This window comes from Sturnira hondurensis, unplaced genomic scaffold (genome assembly GCF_014824575.4).
Source record: "Sturnira hondurensis isolate 20B ecotype Veracruz unplaced genomic scaffold, ASM1482457v3 Scaffold0008723, whole genome shotgun sequence".
In the NCBI taxonomy this organism is placed as follows: domain Eukaryota; kingdom Metazoa; phylum Chordata; class Mammalia; order Chiroptera; family Phyllostomidae; genus Sturnira; species Sturnira hondurensis.
In genome coordinates, this window is record NW_028081354.1 from 2,912,963 (window position 1) to 2,939,090 (window position 26,128).

The window sequence follows — 26,128 nt, forward strand, 5'->3', positions numbered from 1 at the left end:
TCGGCAGGGAGTGTACAGATTGAAGGCAGTGTTCAAAAGTCTCCTCCCTACTAATCATCTCTTGGAGCAGAATTTTAATTCCCAGATCCCCTCTAACATTCTATCATATGGGAGGTCTGCTGGCCACCAGCTCTGATCTATATTTTTTTCCTCCAAAGCACCATTTTCACTCTTCCTCATCCCTTTGGTTTTATACTATTATGGATCTTAAAATCTGAGCAAAGGGAGTCTATTTAAATCACTACTGGTAACCACTGTCTGTCTTCCCAGAATATAATTTCACATATTAACTATAAAAAGACTCTGTATATAATTCTGATGAGTGGGAAATTTCCCCATATCACTACACAGTGATATCCTGTGCTTCAACTCAATCCCGACACCATTCATAGCATCATATTCCACAGGTTAGGGGCTCAGTTCCATAAGACTGCTCCCCCACCCAAATTCAGATGCCAATTGCAAGTCTATATTACCACCTGTGCTTCTGACTTACCAACTATGGATTGGAGGCTCCAATGACCCCTTTCTTAGGTTTGATTAATTTGCAAGAGCAGCTTACAGAACTCAGAGAAACATATTACTTACTAGATCACCATGTTTTAAATAAGAGATGTAACCCAAGAACAGTCTGATTGAAGAGATCCATAGTGTACAGGTATGGGGAAAGGATGCAGACTTTCTATGCTTCCACAGTGTACCACTCTGCCCAAATCTTCATAGGGTCACCAAACCAGAAGCTCCCCAAGTCCCATCCTTTACTCATGAAATCATTGACCATTGGCAATAGAGTCACCTTTCAGGCACCCTCTTCTCCCTGGAGATTGGGGGTTGGATTGAAATTTCCAACTCTATAATCATATGGTTGATGGTCCTAGCAAACACCTCCTATTCATAGTTGTAGTCCAAAAGTCATCTCATTAACATAACAAAAGACATCCTTATTACTCTCTTCACTTAAGAAATTCCAAGGGTTATAGGAGCTGTGCAATGGAAAAAAAGGCAAAGACCAAATATATATTTCATATTGTAAATCAAAATATTTTAGTTATGCAAACCATTACTCACAAGTAATGAATAACCTCTCTAAAGCATAAACTCAACAATGTCATACTGTCAAGTCATTAAAGCATATTCCTCCATTACTTAAAAATGTCAAGTATACAGGGTCCTTCAAAATTTCATTTCTACCCACACCTCCAGAGTTCAGTTTTTGTCATCTACCATATTGTAGCCTATACTTACAGTTTCCCCAAATACATGACAATTTTACCTCTTCTTACCCTTTTGCTTTGGCCAGACAGTATTGTTTTGCTAAAGGAAACCTACTGTGGAAGCATGTAGTTCTTTACTGAGCATTTACCATGTGCCAGAGAGTATCTAAAGCTCTCATACTCTAGTTCATTTATACAATTGTAGTTTCATTACTGATGCAATTTCTAGTTTCAGAACTGTGCAAATAAGTCAATAGGTATGTCAGCATTTATGATTAAGGTCCAAGAAAAAAAGAGGATGAGAAAGAGTTTTTTGTGCAAAACATTGTTCATGGTTTTATTGATATATAATTTGTTAAAAAATGACAACAGGTCTAAAATAGAGTCACCTGTGTGAATCACACATCGCCAAACTGAGACAAAACCTAACCTAATTGCAGTTTCAACTTCTCTCAGGTATGTACTATGAACCAGTCAGCCTACAATTACTTGATCAGCAGTAGTAAGGTAATCTACTTGATAGACCCCCATTGAGCCTGAAGGAAGCTGACCCTGCCTAAAACAACTCCTTCCTTGTCCCAACTTCTTCTGTCTATAAGTTGTTCATTTTACATAGCTCTTCAGAAGCTCTTTCTATTTGCCAGATAGGATGCTGCCCAATTCATGGATTGTTGAATAAAGCATATTAAGACCCTTAAAGTTTTGCTTGGTTAAATTTTGTTTTTAAACAAATTGATATATAATAAACTGCACATTTCTGAAGTGTGAAATTTGATCAGCTTTGGCATATGTATACATCTCTGAAATCATTGCCACAATCATGAAAATAAACATACACGCACACCACCTTCCATATTTCCTTGTCTCTCTTTGTAATTTTAAGCCCCAACCTCTCTTCCAATAATTTTAAGCCCCAACCTCTCTTTCCAATAATTCTCTTATTTGCCAATAATTGATCTGCATTGTATCACTATAGATTGAGTTTTAAAAAGAATTTTGTATAAATAAAATCATACAGTAGATATGCCTTTTATCTATATTCTTTCATTCATTATAATTAGAGATGTATCCTTGCTGTTGGATGTATCAATAGTCCATTGCCTTTAAGATTTCATTCATTTATTTTTAGAGAGATAAGAAAGGAGGGAGAAAGAAAAGATAAACATCACTCTGTTGCCTCTCCTAAATGTCCCAGCCAGGGATTGAACCTGCAACTCAGGCATGGTGCCCTGACTAGGAATCAAACTGGCAACCTTTTCTTGGGATGACACCGAACCGACTGAGCCACAATGGTCAGGGCAGTCCCTTGCTTTTTACTTCAGAGCAGTATTGCATTTTATGGAGAGACTTTAACTTGTTTATCCATTCATCCACTGATGGGCATTTGGATTCTTTCCAGTTTTGGACTATTAAAAAACAGCTACCAGAAAAAAAATTCATGTTCAGTCTTTGTATGGACATATTTTTTCACTTCACTTGAGTAAAGACATAGAAGTAATGGCTATAGTAGCCATCAACTAGAATAGCTATAGAATAGTTGGTAGGTGTATGTTTAAGAATTTGCCCAACTGTTTTCCAAAGAGATTGCACCACTCTTTACATTTTCACCAGCAGTGTGGGAGAGCTCCACTTGTTCCAAATCCTCCCCAGCACTCGATATCATAAGTCTTAAGTACTGTGCCAAGTAATTTAAAGATCTCATTTTTCTTAAACAAACCTAAACACAGGAATAATTATACTCTTTATGCAGGTGAAAGAACCCAGGAGGTGAAATGACATGTCTAAATATATATAACGTTTAGGTTCAGAGTACCACAGAATGATGGGGTGGGGTAAGGGGCTGGGGTGGGCAGTCATTAGGCCAGCTTCTAGGATAAGAGAAACTGGGACCAGAAAGAAATCCTAGTTGGGTCAGATTTATGATCTATCATATGGTGATCTCAGGACCCCAAAGCAGTCCCCTCACTGCTCATCAGCAGACTATGTTGTTATGATTTCTTGTGCTTTGATGAAAGTGATAGGTAGTCTCTGATGCTCTGATAAATGCCAAAGAAGAGAGAGGTTTATTTAATGATCCTGGTTTAGTTACAAAGATGTGGCCTGGGTCCGTCCCTAAAGCTGGGTCTCTTGGTGGCTTAAGTCTCAAAGTGAAAAACACCTAATGAGAAAACTATGCTCCAGGGAGCAGCCAGCATGGGGCAGATTCAAAGTCTCTTGTTAAATCTTCCCTTTTAGCACAACTTTCTCTTTCTGGAGTGACTCTCTGTTGGAATCTTGAATTGTTGGGGCCTTTGTTAACTTAATTTAGTAAGCTATTTTCTTATTCCAGCTCAGTCTAGTTTTACACAAGCTCTTGGTTTTTACCTGCTGGTCCTTCTTGCCAAATGAAGCGACTAAGATGGTGAAGGTTCCAAATATCCTAGGTAACTGCATCTGAAATTAATTGATGCATCATAAGGGTAGACAGGAGGGTTATACCATCAAAAAGCATTGGCTACCACCAATCGCACGCACCAGGTGTGCACAGCTGGTTTCAAAGGTCTGTTTGGAGAGAAGTTCAGTTATCACCAAGAAGACAGCAGGAAGCAGAAAGGACATGGTTTCCTATGCTTCTGATATAAATGGGAATAGACAAAAGTAAACAACAGAAGATCTTGACCACCAGTCAGCATGCCCATCACAGTATGGGTCCACCAGCCACCTCAGTACAAACTACATATTGGAACATTTCTCTCCACTGTGTTTAGATGAGAGGTGAAATTTCTTACTAAGCATCTCAGATGGGAAAATAAGGACTTTTATTTTAAAATATGTCTGTGTATGTGTGTGAGTATGAACATATCTGTATGTCTAAAAGTAGAGGCATCAGACTGTCGACAACAATTGTCTCTAGAGGATGGGATAATAGGAGTCTTCTTTCCTCAATTAGGTGCTATTTGAAAAAAGATTAAATAGTGGGCAATGTGGCTTTCAAAATCAAAAGCAGAAAAAAATCTTTATCTCCATTTCAGTAACAAACAACATATCTCAAAAGGAAAGATAATGCACAGTATTTTCATATTTTCTCTTAGTGTTCAAACCTGCTTTCAAAACTGCTATATCTTCCCTAATACATCGGGCTTTCTTCAAACCAGTGCCATCTCTTGTCAATTAGTTACAATGATTTTCACCCATTTTCATCTCATGCTACACACGAACTAATTATTAAAATTCTGCTGAACACCAAATACATTTATTATATTTTTTGCTGACTGGACAAAAAATAACTTTGATTCATTCACAACAGACAGTATCACTGAGTTGATTGTTATCATTTTTTTTTGACAATCTAAGGGAAAAGAGGTCAGTGCCCATGACTAAATAGTCAGGTAGTACATGTTTTAAAAATTCTTGGCATACCAGTTGAAAACTGCTGTTTTATTATAATGCTACTTAGTTTTATTACCACTACCTGCTTCTCACCCTTGCTCAGTTTCATACCCTGGAATTTCCATCAAAATCTAATATTCACATTCCTTCGACATTTAAAAAAAACTTGTTGGATCTCCATAGGTTCAAGGAAAAAGTCTAAAAACTTCACAATTTGGCTCTACTTCTCTTCACCACATCACTACCTCTGCTACAGAGTCCAGGTCCACAAAACCTCCTGGGGCTGAACTGGCATCAGAGGGAAGACCAAGTCAAATTCAATGTATGCAGAGGAGCGTATTTCATCCTAAGAAAGAACAGCAGGTATTTCATCTCACAGGCTATAGTATGTAAAATTAACTTGGCCCAACACTTTGAAAAGATGTGATTCTTGCCAAAAGTTGAATTTGGGAATGAAACGTTAGAGTTCACGATGTTTCAAAATCTGACCACAGAATGACGTTTTATTAAGTTTTACTAGCATACTCTCTCCTATGTGCATAAGTCAAAGTCATATGAGTGTAATCTGTCTCCTCACTCTCTGTGCCATGTACTAAAACACCACCCTCTACTTGTGATATAATTTCTTGCTAGATTCTCAACATTGCCTTTGCTGCCTATTAACTTCAGTCTGTTTGCCACATCTTCTGTGAAGCTTCAGTGGAGTTTCTGTCTGTGGCCATCCTCATTCATTGTGTGATAACCTCACACTAGTCAAAGTCTGTTTGATATCCCACGTTGACTGCCTTGAGATCCTGCCAGACAAAGATAGTATCTTTACCTGCGTCACGGTCCTTAACAGACCACTAGAGACAGTGAAGGTGTTTCACATTGGTAGTTCAATTGCTGAAAGACTATTTGAAAATTTTAACAAAATCAAATAGTGTAAAAGTATAAATCACTATATAACTCCTGAAGAAAACTAGGACTGCTTCTTTCTATATGGCATTTGGCAATTTATAAAAAGAGATTTGTAATCATAGCATAAAGAAGTACACCTCATATTCCTGACTATCCTTTACTTCAAAAAGATTAAATCTTAATGAAAGCCTTTCATTGGCTTTCATGTAATGCTAACAAACAGCTGGGTGGGGAGAGATATTACATGGTCATTTGTTGGAGGCCGGTGTAAATCAGAAATGACACATGGGTTTCAGATTCTTTCCCGCTCTGACTTACTGGGGTGGCTCCACAGCCTAATGACTGTATTGATAAAGAACTCAAGACCACACCTGGGTTCAGGGGAAGCCAAGACTGATTAGTGATGTCTACTCTGGGCATGGATTGGGGAATGTTTACTTACCTGTTAAATATATATGAGCTCTATACTAGTATTACTCTGGTTGTTGCTTTGTGTTCAGATGCTGGAAAGCTATGTACTACCTGTGGAAGGTTGAAAGGTCTTGGCCTGTAGTCAGTCCTTCAAGAAATAAACTTGGGAAACACTCCTCTGTGCCTGATCCCCTGCTATGGCTGGTCCCAGGGACAGTACCTTGGCTTGGCTTTTAAGAGTCTTGGCCCAAACCTTGGAGTTGACATTCCATTCAGACCTTCCTATTCTAAGCTTTGTCTTTGACTCTGGAAAGTATCTTTCTGATTTCCTGGTTCCTTGATCTCCAAATCTCTCATTTGCTTGGGAAGAGAATTAATGTATTCCCAAAAGGCTCTGAAAGTAGAAATCAAGGGAAGATATACAGGATGCCTTCTGTGTGCTGGGAAAAAAATTGCTTAGGCAATTTTAAGAAGCATTCTTGGTTTCCACCACTTGTTTAAAAACTTTGGAGTTTTATTTCCCATTCTAGCCCCATGGACCAGTTGGAAAGGGCAGACAGGAAATATGTTTTTAAAACAAATTCCTCTGGGAATTACTATAGACACAGTTTTGACAACCATTGAGTTAAGGGCCCTGACAAACTTCAGTAGCCCTAATTCTGTTATTCAATGAAATAATTCTTCTGTTAAAACCAAATAACCCTATTGTTTCAGTGTTGAAACTCACCAGGGTTCTGTTCTGATATATGCAGAAGAGTGGCCTGTAGGTGCCACTGTGGAAGATACAATTCTTCCTTAAAGCCACTACTTTTATCCCAGCAAATTTTTCTCTTGAGCAGCAAATGCCTCAATCTTTTCCTTCCTTGTCTTCTCACCACTCACCATCCTCTTATCCAAACAAACATATGCACAGAGACAACATCTGAGACCATGATCATGTTTCTTATATAACATGGTCCACATTGCCTTTGCAGAGCCAAGCTGTGCAAAGCTTGTGCATGTATGATAAACAATATATTGGCTTACCCAGAAACTTCTCTAGACAACAATTGGCTAAAAACACTCTGAATAAACAGAGCATCTATAGGCTTTCTCATATTTGGGCAGCATAGCCTATATTTGCCCTACCTGAAGCATGCTTCTTATCCAGATTGCATGCAAAACTCTCCATGTAGCTACATCCACAAGCCAACCCTTTGTTTTTCAGAGAAAAATAATCTAGTCCTCCAACAGACAGTGCCACTATGTAACAGTGGGATATTACCACAGATCACTAAACCAGCAAGCTCCTACTGTGCTACTGCTCTACCAGGGCAATACTTCCCTGAATCATTACAGTCACCTACATACAAATTCTAAAGCCAGGAATTGTTCTCAATGGCTTAAGCTTTTCTCTTCCCTACTTGGCCATTTTGCAAGATCCTCATTCTAGAAGTTACAGGGTTAGCAATGATAAAACAAGATACCATTTTCCTTAACAAGAACAAACATAAACTCCATGGAGGCTGATGTTTTACAAGAAATAGTGAATGTTCCTCATACTTGATGCTGTGCTAATAAACTCAACTGGTGAGAGATTTCATGAAGATATCCACAATCAAAATAAATTTTCTGAATTCACTGTATAATTGTATTTTTTTCCTATCACAATGAAATTTTTTCATTTGAAATACTTAAAACTGTTAAACCTAAACAAAAATGGAATGGTTACATTTCTGTAAGTTGCTAGTTTGCTAGAATGCCTTTTGCCGTGACCTCTTTGTTGCATTTGTCAACTTGTCACTTTCCACAACTCAAACTCCATGGTTTACATACGTTAAATGGTTTTAATTGCTCACTCATGCTTCTCTAGTCACATGCCTATTATTAAGATGTGTACATTTTCATGTAACAATTCACCACTCCCATTTGATAATTCACTACTCTGTGCCAATCAACCATGTAAAGCATTGTGGCCCACTGAGGGTACTCAAAGACAAATATGCACCTTCTAAACTCTGGGATTAAAAACCACACTGCTAAAACAGCTTAATTTTCCCTGTAGTCAAGGACTTCCAGCATGTCTTCTAGAACAACTAGAATCAGTGGAGTCAACCCCTAAAACTTTGTACCATTTTCAGAAATGACAAATGAAATGGTAGAGACATACGAGTGGGAACCCCACAAAATGGAATTATTTTCTGGAAGGTGAACCCCTTGTAGGTCCTCCCCCATTAGGTGAGTGTTCTAGGAACCCATCTGTATCAGTGTACCATCTGGCATCATTGTGAGAGTCCACGTTCAGCTTCAGTGAATTTTTTGAAGACTTTTAATGCATTTGCCCATTTCATAATGGGTGATTTATGAGTGCACCTGCCCATACCATGCTGAGCGTTTAGCAGTTTTTGACCAAAAATGGCATAACTCCCATGCCTCACTTACCTATTCACCTAATCTCACTCAGAGAGATATTTTTTTGTTGTTGTTTTCTTGGGTGATAAGTTCCTCAAAGAAAAATGTTTTGCTGAACTGGAAGAGGTGAAACAAAAAATGGCAGAAGCACTAAAAGTCATCAAAATCCCAGCAACGAGTTCAAAAACTGTTTTGAGCTCTGGCTGGCATAGCTCAGTGGATTGAGCATGAGCCTGTGAACCAAAGGGAACCAATTATTTTTCAATTCCCAGTCAGGGCACATGCCTGGGTTGTGGGCCAGGTCCCCAGTTGGGGGCACCTAAGAGGCAACCACCCATTGATCTTTCTCTGCCTCTCTTTCTCCCTCCCTTCCTCTCTCTCTAAAATAAATAAATAAATAAAACTTTAAAAAACTGTTTTGAGCAGTGGAAAAAAGTCTCAATGGGTTTATCACATGAAATGGAGAGTACTTTGAAGGTGACTACAGTTTAAACATGTAAAAATAGATATATAATTTTTATAAAGAAATTCCATTTTGGGGGGCCCTCTCATATCATCAGATATGAACTACAAGTAAGCTCGTCTATAAAACTAAAACTATAGAACTCATCTATAAAACTAAAACTATAGAACTCGTCCTCCCTTTTATATTCTTTAAGAATACATTTATAAGAAAGGCCTTAATGTTTTTTAATTTGTCACATGGGGAGTTGTGTTCGTTTCAAAAGAAAATGGTCATTATCGCCATAGGCTTTGATGATGTACACTATACCCCATATAAAGTTCAGTGCTTACAGGTTACCAGCATACATCTAGAGAAAATTTTCTTTTCTCTCTATTGCATTTGACCACTCTAACTCATGTTTTACTATCTCCTTGGCTTAGAGATAGAGAGAAGCAATAGAGTGAAATTCAAGCTGGTTTCACAGAGAGTAAACATGCATTATGAATTTGAAACACACAGTTAGAAGCATACTATGGTCACTGAGCATATATTTTAGAAGAACTCCCTTCAAGACTATGACTAAAACCATAATCTGGAAACCGTTTACTGCCTTCGGATTTAGAAATCTGTGGTTTCATAAGATATTTACTCAAAAATATAGTCTAAATGTACAGCTTTTGAATTAAACAATATAGGTAAAAGAAACTTTAGTTAGGAAATCAGAAAAATGCCATGAATTATTTACATGATTAAACAGAGAATAGAAATAACAATAAGAAATCAGATTCAAGCTAAGAGATTAGTAAATCTATGGACAATCCTACTTCAATCCTTGCTTTCCCCATTTAGGGAACTAAGTCCCTCAGTGTTTCAGAGACTTCTCCAGAGTAACATGGAATCAGACTAGACCCCCAACATCCTAATTTGTAATCAAACTATATCTATTCTTCCTCTTACAGAGTGCTCCAGTTCAGATTCCAGGTCTCAGTATTGGCTTCAGCTATACTGACATGTCACAGCTGCTTTTGTTGAGTGAAGGACATCAGATCTTGTTAAGACTGATGTGCTAAAATCAATATATTAAGATTGCTAAGTTTGCATATGCACAAATCTGCAGCCAGATGGAGTTAAATGAGGATGAATCACACCTGAAATCTTCCCTTAGTGCTGCCACATTTGCATGCATGCCAGACCTACAGCTAGACCATATGAATTGCACTAAGAATCAACCTACTAGAGCTGCCTAGTTTAAAAATTCATAAAAACTTATATGTGGGGATCATGTGCAGTAACCACATTTAAGACCAACATATTAGGACCCACTAACTTTGAAAACTTTGAATTTCACAGCTTGATGACACTTGCTCTACTGCGTGTGTGTGTGTGTGTGTGTGTGTGTGTGTGTACTATTCTCCTTATGCTGGAAAGCTGAGTCTCTGGTATTATTCTGAATTACTTGATGTGATTAATGTACCTACCAATGCATTTCTCAGAATGTACCTCCAAAGTTAAGAGGCACATAACTGTATGTTTATAAATATACACATTCAGGTAATTGGGAGCCTCTAATATTGTGTACAGCTCTCATACTAGATCCAGTCTATAGTGGCAACCTAAACAGCCATTAAGAAGAGAGAAAAAGAAGTAAACTGGTCCTTGTTATACTGGAGGAAAAGGGGACTATGGCCTTCTTATTCTGTACCAAAAAAATGTGTGTAGAGACAGTGGAGAATTAATTAATAGGAAGGTTTAATTTAGATGGATTAGATAATTTTATTCTGTATAATCTCTTCCCACATGAATAATTCTATAGTAACTCAAAAAGGCTACCTTTGTTGGTTCCAGTGGGATAAATGTGACAAAGTTCACTGTAGCTCTAGACTTTTGTATAATAGCATGAATGTCTATTTATTTTGGATTTCTCTACTCTTGGGAAAACCATTTGGCATATATAGAACTGCTCACTCTACACAATTACTTTGATTCAACATTTACAAAAATGAACACATTTGAAATGCATGGTGTGGTGTGCATTTTCACTTACCTTTTCTGCTGACTGAGCGGTGCCAAAAAAAATTGGAATGAAGGCAAGCCATACTATACATGTTGTGTACATAGTGAATCCAATGGGCTTGGCTTCATTAAAATTCTCTGGGACACCCCGAGTCTTGATGGCATACACAGTACATGTGACCATGAGAAGAATGCTATATCCCAAGGAGCAAATGATTTGGAGGTCTGTAATGTCACATTTGAGAACTCCCCTGGCCTGCTCAGGGTTCATTGTCTTATGTTCATCATAGTCTACGATGATGTTGGGTGGATCAACGCCAAACCAAATGAAAACACCTAGAAGCTGAACTGATATTAAACTTGAAGTGATTGCCAGCTGTGATGTTGGGCTTATGAGTCTGGGAGCTGTCACTGATTTCTTGCCCTGCTCAAATATGCGATAAATCCGATTGGTTTTTGTCAAGAGGGCTGCGTAACTGATGCACATCCCCAAGCCCAAGAAAACTCTCCGGAAAGAACACACTGCCACATCCGGCTTGGCTATCATCAGGAAAGTGATGATGTAGCAAAGAAAGATGCCCGTCAGCAGAACATAGCTGAGCTCTCGCCCAGATGCCCGGACTATGGGCGTGTCATTGTAGCGGATGAAAGTAGCCATGACGAAGATGGTGGCGATGATCCCCAGCATTGCTAAGAAGACAGGGATGATGGCCCAGGGAGAATGCCACTCCAGTTTGATGATGGGGATATCCTGACAGCCAGTCCGGTTTTCATTGGGCCGCTGGTCATAAGGGCAATGCTGGCATGTCATCTCATCAAACTGGTACTGGTAGCCATCGCAAGGCTCACAGGTCCAGCAGCAAGGAGTTCCCTTTTGTGTCTTCTTCCTCTGTCCTGGTTTGCATGGCAGTGTACATACTGAGTGGGGTATTTCCCGGACTCCTTTACCCCATTGCATGTCCTCGATCTGTAGTGTAAGAAATACAAAGGTGCAACAGGCACATTATTGAATAGAAAAGAAAAGACTAATAGCAATAAATAGTAATAATAGAAGTATTTGACACTTGGTGAGAGCATATAACTTAGCCTAGCTAGTAGGAACTGCAACCAAGATCTGACTCCCTACCATTTCGTTGCAATATCTTTACTATTCTCTGTTAATAGACTATGTTCCAAACATTAATTCTAAGAATTTTCTGTGAAAACTCTTGAAAATACAAATTCATTATCCCTACCCTAGACCTCCCAAATAACAATATCCTGAAAAAAGTCTTTGGATCTTTATTTTTAACAAGTGCCCAGAAGATTCTTATGATTAGATAAACTGAGAAATATTGAATTGCTCTCTACTTCCTTCTCCAGGATGAGTGCAAATCAAGTTTAAAAAAAAACCCAAACTCTTAAGTATTGGGTTGGCCAAAAAATTTTAATTTTCTTCTGTATGATGGGTCTACTAGTTCTGAGTTAGTTGTCTTCAATTTCATTCTAAACAACTTTGTTAGATTGTATTGACAGCTGCCATATTAGCATGTATTTAAATACAGACATCAAAATTGGTGAATTTTTGTGCAGCCATTTTAATATTGAAGATGGAAGAAGATAAGTGACATTTTTGGTGCATTATACTTTATTATTTCAAGAAAGGTAAAAAACACAACTGATATGCAAAAAAAGAACTGGTGCAGTGTTTGGAGAGGGTGCTGTGACTGATAGAATGTATCAAAAGTTGTTTGTGAAGTTTCTTGGTATTATTGATGTTTTGGTCAAATAATTCCAGGGGCTGTCTTATGCCCTGGAAGATGTTTAGTAGCTCCTTTGGCCTCTAACCTCTAGAAGCCAATAGTGGAGATAGCCGACATACTCAAAATATCCAAATCAACGAAGTTATTGGTGAAAATGAAAAATGTGACTTTTATTTTCAGAAACCTAAGGCTTTTTGTCCAGCATAAAAATACAAAAACTAAATTCCTCTATCTTGTTAGGTACTTAAAAAAAGGTTTAAAAATTATTTTGGAGGATTTTCAGTGCTGACCACCTTTCCTAAAGTACTGTAGGGCATTACTGCCATTTTCACTGAGAAATTTTGAAGCAAAGTGAAACTTTCCTATTATTAATCACACAGTAATGAAAAGGCTCCATTTCAAAGGCTTTAAATCTAGCAAAGTATACCCTAAGAGATCAGGAAGCATTTGCTAAAAAAAAATAACATGGCCTGGAAACCTTTCAAGACTGGACATGTACCTACTTGGAGATGAAAACTAAACTAAAACACTATAGCTTAGAGGAGGACAGACATGTATTTGCTCAACTACAATATTGATTTTGTGAAAGTGAATTGATAATCAAAAGTGTCCTGAGAAACAACAGACTATTATTGGGCTGAAATCTCAGTGTCATGGATATAGCTTGCTTTTCCCAGCATAGCAGCTACTCTTCCACTTTCCTGATATCAGTTCCTCAGGTCTCTTCTGTGTATTTTCTGTGAGATGAAAGTTACACTGAAGCTCTGGGGCCTGCACACGTGACACAAGCTTGGTCATGTGTCAGTTAGTGTACTGCAGTGTTTCTCGAGCCTGAGTGCGCAGCAGAGTCAACTGGAGGACTTGTTACAACTAGTAACAGCATGTGCTGACCCTACTCTCTAATTTTCAGATTCATTGGGTATAGGATGGGATCTGAGAATATGTATTTCTAAAAAAATCTAGATGACACTGTTGGGGATTCTCTGGGGAGTACACTTCATCAACCACTGACACAGTCTCTTCTTAGCCACAGAGATTTGGTCAGGGATGGGATTATGTTGAAATGGCACATAATTTAATTTCATGTTTTTTACTGAGATTACACAGATGAAATAATCTGTTTCTGTTGGACTTGCAGTTTCCAGACTGTAATGATCTTGGTGTTTATTTATGGCTACAAGAAAAGAGAAGTTTGTCAGAAAAGGAAGGGAACACAAAGGAAAGCAATGTGGAGAACTGAAGATAGAAATCACTCTTGAACCTGTTTGAGCTACTGGATATAGCTATGCCTGAAGCAGGCACTCCCAAGGTTGTGCCATTATGTAAGCCAGTAAATTCTGCTATGCTGAAACACTTCAAATTGCATTTCTATCACTTATAACCAAGAGTCCTGAAAAATATACATACTAAGTAAAAAGTTCCAAGATCTACAAGTTGCACAAGGTATACTTAGCAAATTAACTAAAGAAGAAATTAAATTCCATGAACAAATTCGGCTGATATTCCTTGTGCCTAGTTAATTTAATTTTTAATGTAGTTGCATTTAAAATAAGTTAGAAATACAGTAGAAAATCTGAGACTTTTTTCAAGACAATTTTTAACATCTGAGTTTTTTTTAATTAAATTCATTGGGGTGGCATTGGTTAATAAGATCATATAAGTTTCAAGTGTACATTTCTATGACACATGATTTATATATTGCATTGTGTGGCCACTACCTAAAGTCAAATCATCTTCTATCACCATATATTTGCTTTGTTAAAACAGGATATACTAGCAGGGTGTGATACTTCCATCAAAACTTTAATGAGAACTGCATTCAAAATCTGAACGAAAATAGTTAACTCTGAAAAAAAATGGCTCAAGAATTAAACTTCATAAAATATCATAACCTACCAATGGTTGAATTTAAACTCTAACCAGAAACCTGAGAATTTTTAGATGACTTGTGTGAATTCATTTGCCTGATTACAAAACTCAAGTAAGCACTAATAAATCTAACTAAGTATAAACAAAATAAATCTACCTAAATGTAAAACATGATCACTTTTTTTTCTTGATGTCATCATTTTGGTGGCAGTAAGTCACCAGCAGTCATCCCAAAGTTATAAAATTAAGGAAACAATTTGTAATAAAAAAGAAAATGATATGTATTAACTTTCTAAATTTCAAATTTTAAGAAGTTGGGATCTAAAAAATTATTTATTAATACAAATGTTTTCAAATGTCATATTAAAAGGTCCTTCTCATGGTTAGTAAGACACTTAAAAACTATAGGTAAATTTTATTAGCTAAACTTGAGGTTGCAGATTCCAACATTAGTGGATACTAATATGCCATGATTAAATTTGACCTATGGAAGTAGATGTAGGGCTCATATAGATAAGAAACAAATTATCATTATTTAGACTTCTGGTTAAGATGGTGGCATCGATAAACAAAGCTTACCTCCTTGTACAACCACGTCCTAATTACAACTAATTATAGAACAATCATCACTCAAAACTGGCATAAATCAAGTTGAATGGAGGGTATAATAACTATGGAATTAAAGAAACTACATCCATCCAGACAGGAGATGTGGAACAGACTGGTCCCATATCCAAGTGTGGTGGATAAAAATTTTGGAGGGATATCTTGGTAGCAAGGAGTCCTAGTCCCACACCAGAACCCCCAGCCCAGGGTACCAGTGCCAGGAAGATAAGTCCCTATAACTTCTGGCTGCAAAAATAAGAAGGGATTTAGTTGTGAAAGAAATCTCTGGAGTCCCAAGCAGTTCCTCTTTAAGAACCAACACACAAACTTACTCAGACTCACTCCCTCTGAGCATTAGCACTGGGGTGGTAGCTTGAAAGGCACTTGTGGTATACAAGGAGGAACTGAAGTGGCTGGGATCAAGGTGAGAGCTGAGGAACAGCTTTCTCCCAGACAGAAAGGCAGGCAGAGCCACAGACCTGGCGGGTGGGTGCCACATCTGAGACTCCATCAACCCGGCTAACACTGTTTGTCCCACCCTGGAGATTCCCTGAGGCTCTGTCCCACACAACAAACAGCTGTTAACAGTAGCTTTTCCAAACAAATGGCTGATCTTGACTCATTCTTCACAGATTCCAAAATATCCCATAGCCCTTCCCCATGCGCCTCTTGTTAAGTGGCTCCAGGCACAGCACTAGTAGCAGCCAGTCAAGGTTCATAGCTTGGCTTCACCTGAGAATCTCCAAGCTCAGCATAAGTAATAGCCATCTCAGATCGCTCTACAACTCAGATAGGGTGGTCCTGGGGAAAATACAGGTGGGGAATACCTTGGCTTGCACCACGTGGGAAACCCCAGAGCCTGCACACCCAGTAGGCAGCTGATCCTCCATGGAAGGCAGAGGTTAGTGGCTAGTGATCATAGCTAATCTTTCCAACTGACTTGCCTGGGTAAATCCCTCCCAGAGGGTGAGAGGGATTTGGCATTGACTTGCCAAAAGCAAGCAAAGTTGAACTACAAGAGAAGGTATACTCAGCCCATACGAAGGATGCAGCTGGAGTGCCTAGCTTAGGTGATAGGGGAGGCTGTGCCACTGGATCCTACAGGACACCTACTACATTAGACCACGATACCAAGACAGAGAATCATGGCAACTCTACATAATACACAGAAACAAACACAGGGAGGCTGCCAAAATGAAGAGACAAGGAAACATGGCCCAAATGAAAATAGATCAAAACTCCAGAAAAAGAACTAAACAAAATGAGATAAGCAATCTATCAGATGCAGAGTTCAAAACACTGATTATAAGGATGCTCAAGTAACTTAGTGAGGATCTCAACAGCATGAAAAGATACAGTCAGAAATGAAGACTAAACTAAGGGAAAAAAAGAACAATTTATAGGGAAATAACAGTAGAGTGAATAAAACCGAGAACCAAATAAAATATTGGGAATGTAAGGAAGCAAAAACAACCAATCAGAACAACAAGAAAAAAAGATCACAAAAAACGAGGACATACATGCAACCTCCAGGACAGCTTCATGCATTCCAACATTCACATCATAGGGGTGCCAGAAGCAGAAAAGGAGTAAGAAATTGGAAATCTACTTGAAAAAATAATGAAAGAAAACTTTTCTAATTTGGTGAAGGAAATAGACATACAAGTACAGGAAGCATACAGAGTCCCAAACAAGATGGATACAAAGAGGTCTACTCCAAAACACATAACAATTAAAAGGTTGAAGATAAGGAGAGAATAGTAAAAACAACAAGAGAAAAGCAGTTAGTTATCTACAGAGTAGTTACCATAAGACTGTCAGCTGATTTCTGAAAAGAAACTTTGCAGGCTAGAAGGGACTGGTGATACATATTCAAAGTCATGAAAAGCAGGGACATATAGCCAAGATTGCTCTACCTAGCAACAATGTTACAAACTAAGCAAACAAGAAGAACAGAGACAGAATCGTGGATACAGAGAGCATTTTCAGTATTTTCAGATGGGAGGGGTTTGTAGGGGAATGGGTGAAGAGATGAGGGATTGAGAAGTACAAATAGGTAGTTATATAATACCCATGGGGATATAAAATACAGTATAGGAAATGGAGTAGTCACAGAATTTATACCCATGGACATGACCCATGAACATGAACTATGGTATAGGAATTGCCTGAGGAAGTCGGGTGGGTACTGAGTCGAGGTGGGCAAAGAAGGAAAAATTGGGACAACTGTAATAACATAACCAATAAAAATAAAATAGCCTTTTTAACGTCTCTAAAATTGTCATTATGTCATGATTTATAGTCAGTTTCAAATGTTGCCACCTTAATGTTTTTAGTTCTCCTTGGATAAAAATAAAATGACAACAATGCTGAACAGCTTTTTTTATCTCAACTTACCCAAATACATACAAGTGTTGTAACTACAAATATTTTATTGACTGATTACCTAATTTGTTTCCAATTTTCACTTAAAGGAGATCTCAACTCAATTTAATTGTATATATTAGACTAACAAATTTGCCTCTTGCTTGAAATGAACAAAAGCCTAATATATTTGCTTTGCCAACAAGAATTATTATTGATAATACAGGGTGAGGCAAAAGTAGGTTTACAATTGTAAGTATGCAAAATACAGTTTATTCCTGTATTACTTATTAATTATTATATTATTTTCCATGTAAACAACTGTAAACCCTACTTTTCCCCCACCATGTATAATCTGTATTCTGTGAAGACACCAAGTAACCTTTAAAAGCTCTGGTAGGTGAGGATTTTGTTAAAGAAATGAGTATGATATGTGTATATCTACACTCACCCACACAGATTCAGCGCCTTGTTTCAAAACAACAAAGTCACCTGCAAATACCCATGGCAACTGTTTAAGGGAGGATAATGATTTAGGGCTATGAAAAAATCAACCATGCTGTCAGGAGGCTAGTAGAAATGCAAATTTCAAGTTTTTTTCTGAACTCTGCAGACGAACTGGTTTGGGTAGCTGGAAAGCCTAACTTAAGGTACAGAAAGAAAAGAAAAAAAGATAGGATGTTTAAGATCATTTTCTTAGGAACATATAGATCTAAATTTCCTGACAAAAAATGCATTTTGCTCCTGGACACCCACATTGTATGGTTTTGGATACTGTATTTACTTAGTAGCTGGCTTATGGGGAATGACTATTGAGATTTCAGCTCTTGGCAAGAGAATGAAACTTTATAGCTAACACCATCAATAATCTATGGGACATAGATTATATATGGATAGGTGGACTAATGTTTTAGGGAAGATAACATCATGCAGTTCTGGCTAACTAAAGCAAAAGCGAGCCTGTTGTGAAGTCCTAGAAAAATGTTCTTCATTCTTAAAAAAAGAGACAGAAGAAAGGGATGGGCTGTCGTCAGCCTTTGAACATTGATGGGCTAAACGTGATGGGTGGGGATGCAGCAGCCATTTCCAGGAAGAGGCAAGTCTAGGGAACAAAGCCAATATGCTGAGACTCCCAAAATATAACAAAACACAGATAATGCGTGCCATTGATGTTACAATTGTGTCACTAGCTTAATCAACACTAGCACTCCTCTAATGCTGGATTTCCAATATGAAATGATAAACTTTCTGCAATGAATAATCAATTCTTCATGTGTTTACTATTTGCAGTCAACCATCTCATATATTCTTTCTTGCTTGTGCATCTGGTATGTGCAGACTTTCTGAATTAATTAGCTAGTAATGTAGGTTCTCACATAAATAACAGGAAAAGGGAACTTCTGAATCTCACGTGATCAGAAGCACTGGTCTCTGTCTCCTGAAAATGCTCAGAGAGGAGGGTGGTAAAATCGTGGACTCAGAAAATCAGCTGTGACTCCATTGTTTCCAGCTCAGACAGAAATAATGAAAAAGGACCTGTCAGCTCAAGTTCTGTACCACATGTACTTGGCAAAGAAAAAAATGGGGTCTGGCCCTAGTAGAGAGTGATTTACTCCAGACCTTATAATCACTAGAATTTTAAAATAAAACCAAATTAGCTGCTGTATGACTGCCAAGTGCAGGATTCAAACAGTGATAAAAATTTTATAAACAGTGTTTGGTGCATCCATTTTTATCTAGAAGAGATCTGTTCCTTTCTCCACACAGACACATTCTATCTGGAAGAAAATTTTGTCACTCCAGGTATATTTTCTTTTCTGAAATTGAATTTGCATATTTCCAAAGCTTGCTATGTAGACCAAGCTGGCTGCTGCTTCTGTGGGATAATTCTCTGCAATATTAGTTTTGCTTATTCAAACCTTAATAGAAAGAGCTACTTTAAAAGGTGCTTTCTCATTAAAATGTCAATTGTTCAATAAAATACATTTGTGCTGCCTAATTTATAGAAAAAAAAGTTTCAGGAAAAATGCAGAGAAATGTTGAATTTTTTTTTCTTTTTTTAAAAATATTTATTTATTTATCTTTAGAGGGGAAGGGAAGGAGAGAGGAAGAGAAACATCAATGTATGGTTGCTTCTCGTGCATCCCTTGCTGGGAACTGGCCTGCAACCCAGGCATGTGCCGTGACTGGGAATCGAACCGCGATCGCGTGGTTCGCAGGCCTGCGCTCAATCCACTCAGCTACACCAACCAGGGCAGAAATGTTGAATTTTTAATACTCGAAAACATCCAGGCTTGGGCTCTAGTGGAGAGTGGATAAGGTGGAATGGCGAGAGCTTCACAAAGAATTTTGTAGCACCTCATGATTTTTTTTAAGGACCCAGCCCCTATTTTTATACCTTAGGCAGCATAACTAGTCTGTGAAACACAATTTCAGTATGGTTATAATTAAAACATGCATTAATACACATTCTACTTATTCAAAATGTGTAATTATAAAAATTGTCCTTTTTTATATACTCCAGGAAGAAAGTGCCAAACACAGTATTATTATGATTGGCTTTTGACTGTGGCAGACTGTGGTCATTCATGGAGGAATTCTAAGCTTCACCTCACTCTGAAGTCTCTGGAGGTCCAAGGTGGGATCACTTTGTACAGTTACTGAGACTTTGTTTTGAGGTAAGCCCGGGGTTCCCAAACTTGCCTGCACTTTTGAATCGCTTGGGGGGTCTTTTAAAAATTCCATATAGTCAGTGTGTTTCAAAGCACTTTAGGTAATATGTAGACAATCTTGGAAACCACTGAACTAAGTTATCTGCCGGATTGGAATTTAGAAGAAAACCTTTGTGTTGTTTAGAGAACCTGGTGATTACAGATTTACTCCTCCTGGCTTCTGTTCTTGACCTTGTGATGCTCTATCTCATTAAAAGTCCGAATGGGTCACACAAAATGCTCAGTTATACTCTATTATGAGTTAATGGGAAAGCATGAAGCTGCAGTGGAATAACAAAATTGGACAGGAAGGAAGGTTTCCTGATTTAAGTTTCATAAGGTCATTGGCCAAAACAAGTTCAAATGCTTACAGAGGCTCAGCACATCTGCAAATAAAGTGGGTGGGGATAAGAAACCTTTCTTTCCCCCAAACAACAAGGTCTAAAGGAACACAGTATCATCATACATGCACATAAATATGTGTTAAATTATATATCAAGAACAGATTTTATGAGAGTTCTGCCTAAATGATCTACATTTGTGGTTTCGATGCCTGCATTTCTCTCAAGTAAAAGGGGCAGGGGGGGTAGGTTTTAAATATATATGGTTAGAACTCCCAGGCTAATTGAACAGTTCACCCCTAAAGTAAATATAGGTTTCTCTGTCTCAATGAAACCTTCCTTATACCTCTAACTAAAATGGGTTGACTTGACTTTGTTCTAGAACTATCTTTATTTTTTTTCAGAACAGACTTATTAGAACCTTCCAATTTTTTTTACAATATTAACACCTTTTGAAAAGTATCATGTAGTACTTTTCATTGTCAGATTGTCAAACAATGCACATCTGCTGACATTAGTTAGCTGTCTCTAAAAAATACTGCCACTAGAGGAACTATCCCCCTAGAATTTTTATGCTAATTACAAATTATTTCTTATTTCTCTTTCTTTGAGGACACAGTTTCCTAAAATATGCTTACCAATCAAAGATTAGATATTTATTCTCATTCAAATTATTAAATACATTTCACGGTCATTTTTTAAACCTTGGATTTAAGAGTAATTTGTAATGTAAACATATGCATGTGGATGGTTCAAAGACACCTCAGTTTATACTTGCTCGAAACTGAACTCATGACCTGCACCAGGGACTGCGAAATTATGGCCCCCGGGCCCAATCCTGCCCACCACTTGTTCCTATAAGTAACATTGTATTGGAACACCACCGCACTGGTTCTGTCCATGGTTGATTCCAGGCTGCCATGACTATGTGCTATAAGGCCTTTTACGCAAAATATGGGCTGACTGAGAGCCAAAGAAGACTGAAGGACAAAGCCCTAATGCAAGACAGCCTAATATCCATAAAGCAGAGAGGTTTTGTCATTTTTGACATCTTCCTTTCTCTTGCCCCACCCCGTATCTAAATTAACAGTAACTTGTATAGATTTTTCTCTCTTGCAAATCACTTCATCCAATTTACTAGGTGCTGAACCTGTTTCAGTTGCTAAGAACAAAACAGAGAGACATGAGTGCCTCTTTTCCCATTGTTCTTCCTGTAAATAGATTAGCCCCAATCTGCCTTAAATAATAACAGCACCAGCTCTTTTCCACAGGACTAGACCGAGGAGGTCTCAGGTCATAGCCAGTGGGAAAGGGAATAATCCCCCTACCCCCTGGAAGGGAGTCACAAGACTACCAGTCTCTGCTAGACTACAGAGGCTGCACAGAAAGAAAAATCTTGCCCTAAAATGACCTTTTGATACTACCAAGCCATAATCTTCTGGGAGCTACATGTTAACTGCCCCCAAACTTGTACCTGCAATTCATGAAGTTGCTGAAATGCCTGAGCCTGTGCACTATGACCTTTTTACCAGATGAATGTAATCCCGAAGAATATGCATAACTTCTTGACTTTCAACCCTGTAAATCTCACCTCGATGCCCTGATCCAGTAAGCAGATTTGAGTTTTGTCCATTCTTCTTGTTGGTTGACCTTGCAATAAAAGCTTTATCTTTTCTCAAAAGCCAGTGCCGGAGCATTGGCTCCTGTGTGCAACCGGCAATGAACTCTTGCTGGGTGGCTCTACCACACTTCCTCTGCATAAACTCTCTATGGAGTTTTCTCACCCCTTTTCCTTCTGGGCCCTTTGTATTAGAATTTGTTACCCTACAGCCAGGAGAATACCCATTAGCATGCAGATGTGATCAAATCACCTTTTCTGCTTAATCTCTTCATGACTCTCCTTGCTCTTGAACCTCTTAGATGACCCTTTGTAGTCTGGCAGGGACATTCTTCAACTGACTTTGCTCTCCTGGCTTTGAGTTTCATCAAGTTTCCTGCCTCATAGTGGGTTCGTGCTGCAATATGCTGCCCACCAACTCCTCAGTACACTGAATCCTGATCAGAAAGTCCCTACCCCTGCTGGATAGGGTCCTCCTTTCATTTTATTATGATTTTCTAATATTTTATTTATTTATTTTTAGAGAGAGGGGAAGGGAAGGAGAAAGAGTGGGAGAGAAACATCAATATGTGGTTGCCTCTCACGTGTCTCCTACTGGGGACCTGGCCTGCAACCCAGGCATGTGCCCTGACTGGGAATCAAACCCGTGACCCTTTGCTTCACAGGTCCGTGCTCAATCCACTGAGCTACACCAGCCAAGGGGGTCCTCCTTTTATAAACTCTCAAAGAACCCTCTTCAAAGAGTTAACATAATTACAAATGATGCAAATATGAAAGTCTATCTCCCAATTCATGTAGGCTCCATTAGATCAGAGTTTCTGTCCACTTATTCACTGTTGGAAACTGAAATCTAAGAGGGAGCTCAATAGCACTGTTGGATTGAATGTGTAAATGACAGAGGGTGAAGGGAAAAAAAGACTGACCACCCCTCTAGAAGCAATTTTTCTCTAGCCAAAATTTGACTTTATCTTTACTTAGACATGATGAAAGGATCCATACTTACTTATGTGTTATTGGTTTTCTAGTCATTTACTACATATTTACAGAGTGAAAATTTATAGTTAAAATGCCCTTGGCACTTCTATGAGGAAAGAAAGGGAATTAAATATGGAGCATTCAATTGCTAGGTAGAGGGTAAATGGACACAGTTAACATACCAGGGAGAGGGAGCAAAACAAGTCGCATGCAATGTGAAGCCAAGGACAGAACTTGATTTCAATAGGTCTCTCGTCATTACTTTCTTCATTGGTAAGCTTAGCTACTTAGCAGTGTAGTGAGCTAGGAAGACAGAGATTGGGTTCAAAGACTGACTTCATCACCTTCAGAGAATAAGCCCAAAGTCAATCTGGAGTGTCAGTTTTCCGACTTTATTTGTTATGAAGACTAAGTTAGATAACATGTGAAAGGCACTAATATAATGCCTGAGACATTATAGCTCCCTGGTTAATTATTAATTTTTATTAGAATATTTTATGGCTTCAATGATCAACTTAATCCATGCAAAAAACTTTAAGATGGTCATTCCCAATCTTTCCTATGCTATTGCTCTCTGATTTGTCCAATTGAATATCACTAGCAATTAATACCATAGAGGTATTTCAGACTCTATGCATCCATAACCAAACGTACCCTCTCCCTTCTCTTTCTTTCCATCTTGCCACATACCCTCCACCCTGTCCTGGTATACCACAGAAGTAAATACTGTGAGCATTGGATTCAGATGGACATGCTCACAGTATTAACTCTGCTCAAACCTAGCAGAGTTACTATGACCAAGTCATTTAAGCTGTCTTGACCTTATTTTTTTTTCATTTCTGTATTAAAGATATGCCCTTTCTGCTATGGCTCAGTCGGTTGAGGACCAGTCTATGAACCAGGGGACAAGGGTCATGAGTTAGCTTCCTGGTCAGGGCACATGCCTGTGTTGCAGGCTAGGTCCCTGGTTGGGGTCATGTGAGAAGCAACTGGAAGATGGATCTCTCATACACTGATGTTTCTCTTCCTCTGTTTCTTCCTCCCTTTCTGTCTCTGAAAGTATATAAATAAAACCTTTAAATTTTTAAAAATAAAATAAAGATAGTAATGCTTACCTCCTTGGTTTACTGAGAAAATTAATGTCAGCGAGGTGCATTCTTTGACACACAGCAAAAACTTGATCAGTTGTGTCTATTGAAAGTACTATTACAGACAATACTGTCCTCTTTGACGCCATTCTCTACCTTGCTCCTCTCAAAAAATAGCAGTTGCAAAGTTTGTCTCAGTCTTCTTCCACAAACCCATTTCCTCCTGGGTCCCAGGGGCATGGATCTATTATGGTTATTATTGTTTCCTTACTTGTTCTCTCTGACTTGCCTCTTCCCTTTTGTTTCTTATTCCTGTACTATATTTTTCTTCATAGCAACTACTCTCTGAACTTACATGCCTGAGTGTGCACCTCTTTGTCTCCCTCAACCTGAAAGCACCTCTGTTCACTTGGTGCCTAGAAAAGTGACTCACAACGGCCAAGAAGTCTGAGTGGCTTGGGATGCCAGAGTGGTCCTACTGCACCCTGGATTGAAACCCACTGCCCACTTGAGACTGCTCAGTTAACCTCATTTCAGCATTCACGTCACTCCAAAGTAGAACTCTGACCCTCTGCTCCTGTCTCATCTGCCTCCTCCCACCCCACATTCCCATTACCCTTTTAGCAAAGAGCACTGTTTATGAGACTCTTAAATATCCTTAGATACCTATTTACATAATCCAGTTTACACTCATTCTCCTGGCTGCCACACTTTGCCCCCAATTCTTCAACAACCAGCTCAAATGCCCCAAATTTTCCCTGATGCCTTTAAACTAGAAATGCCCTCTGCCTTTGCTGAAATTTCTTAGCATTTCATCTCTACTGTTCTCCTACCTCTTCTAGTTATATGTTGAAAACTGTGGCCACTATGGATTTTTAAAGCCCTCAGAACCTCAACAGTGGAATGGGACACAGGCAAATTGTACTAAAGTAAAAAATTTCAAGATTAGGACAAAGAGTGATAAAATCCTTAGGATAAAAATATGTTCTTTCAGTGCCCTTGAATGTTCCTAATTTTTTCTTTTTGTTTGAGCCTTCCATGTCTGACTTGCTTAAATATGACAAGCTATACAAGCAAGAATGATAAAAGTCCTCATATCACTGCTACTAAATCTTCTTTTCTAACCAGCTCAGCCATTCATCTTAGCTTTTTGCACTCTAGACAACTTGCAAATTGCTTTGTACCCACTCGCCTGGGGTGAGTCATGCTCTCTGCCAGGTAAGTGGGGAAGAATGCTGATCAGTCAGTTTTTTACCTGAGACAAGAATTGCTTTTGATTTTCTTTTTTTCCCCTCTCCTTTCTATTTTGCTAAGCCTCTGAGTCTCTTCCCTCTTATGAACTAGAGAAGAGAAACAATTTTTATACTGATTATTTAGGATAGTTACCCCACGTTTCATTCCGATGAATACTAACACTCAACTGTAATCTCTGGAACATAGAAAACATCTTACTCAATATTGCCATGTTAGGGGGACCCACAGTGCACCCCGAGAAGTTTTGCTACTAAGGGGAGACTAACCCTTGGTGTAAGCCATGGCCTCTAATTCGAGTACAGAACAAACATTCTTTCCCCTCCTGTAGCATCTATCATCTCTACATTCTGCAAAATGTGTATCTCTCCAATAACACTGGAAAACAATGGCACTGGGTAACTAATCCTTTGACTGGGAATCTAGCATCATCTTCCAGAACTTTTTCCCAACTTGTGGGGTCATGGAAAGTCAGAGAACATGAACTTGATGGTAAACTCTCAGAATACTAGCTGGATCACCTTGGGCCGCTGTCAGGCTCAATTTCCTCACCAGTAAAATGGAGTTACTATGGGAGAATCAAATAAGATTGTATTTGTGGGCAGTTCAAAGATAGTAATATTTAATCAACATAACTATATTTCTTTCCTTTATGTTTTATTATAAGAAGAATAAACTCTCATTTCTTGTGGTTTCAGCTTTCTCTTGCTCACTACCTCCACACCTTTATTCAGACAGCTCGCTCCCCTGACTGTCATGACCTCTCTCTCACACAGGTCAGCAAGGCTGATGCAGAGACATCCTTCTGGCTAATGCTAGG

General features: G+C 38.5%; 1 protein-coding gene across 1 annotated transcript in view; it reads right to left on the reverse strand.

Annotated features, from left to right (window-relative positions):
* The window catches only part of GRM7 (glutamate metabotropic receptor 7), an 888,187-nt gene that overhangs the window by 165,201 nt on the left and 696,858 nt on the right, over positions 1–26,128 (reverse strand). Inside the window, exon 8 of the mRNA XM_037055712.1 lies at positions 10,775–11,710. Within this exon, the coding sequence (XP_036911607.1) occupies positions 10,775–11,710 (936 nt within the window). The remainder of the gene's footprint in view (positions 1–10,774; positions 11,711–26,128) is intronic.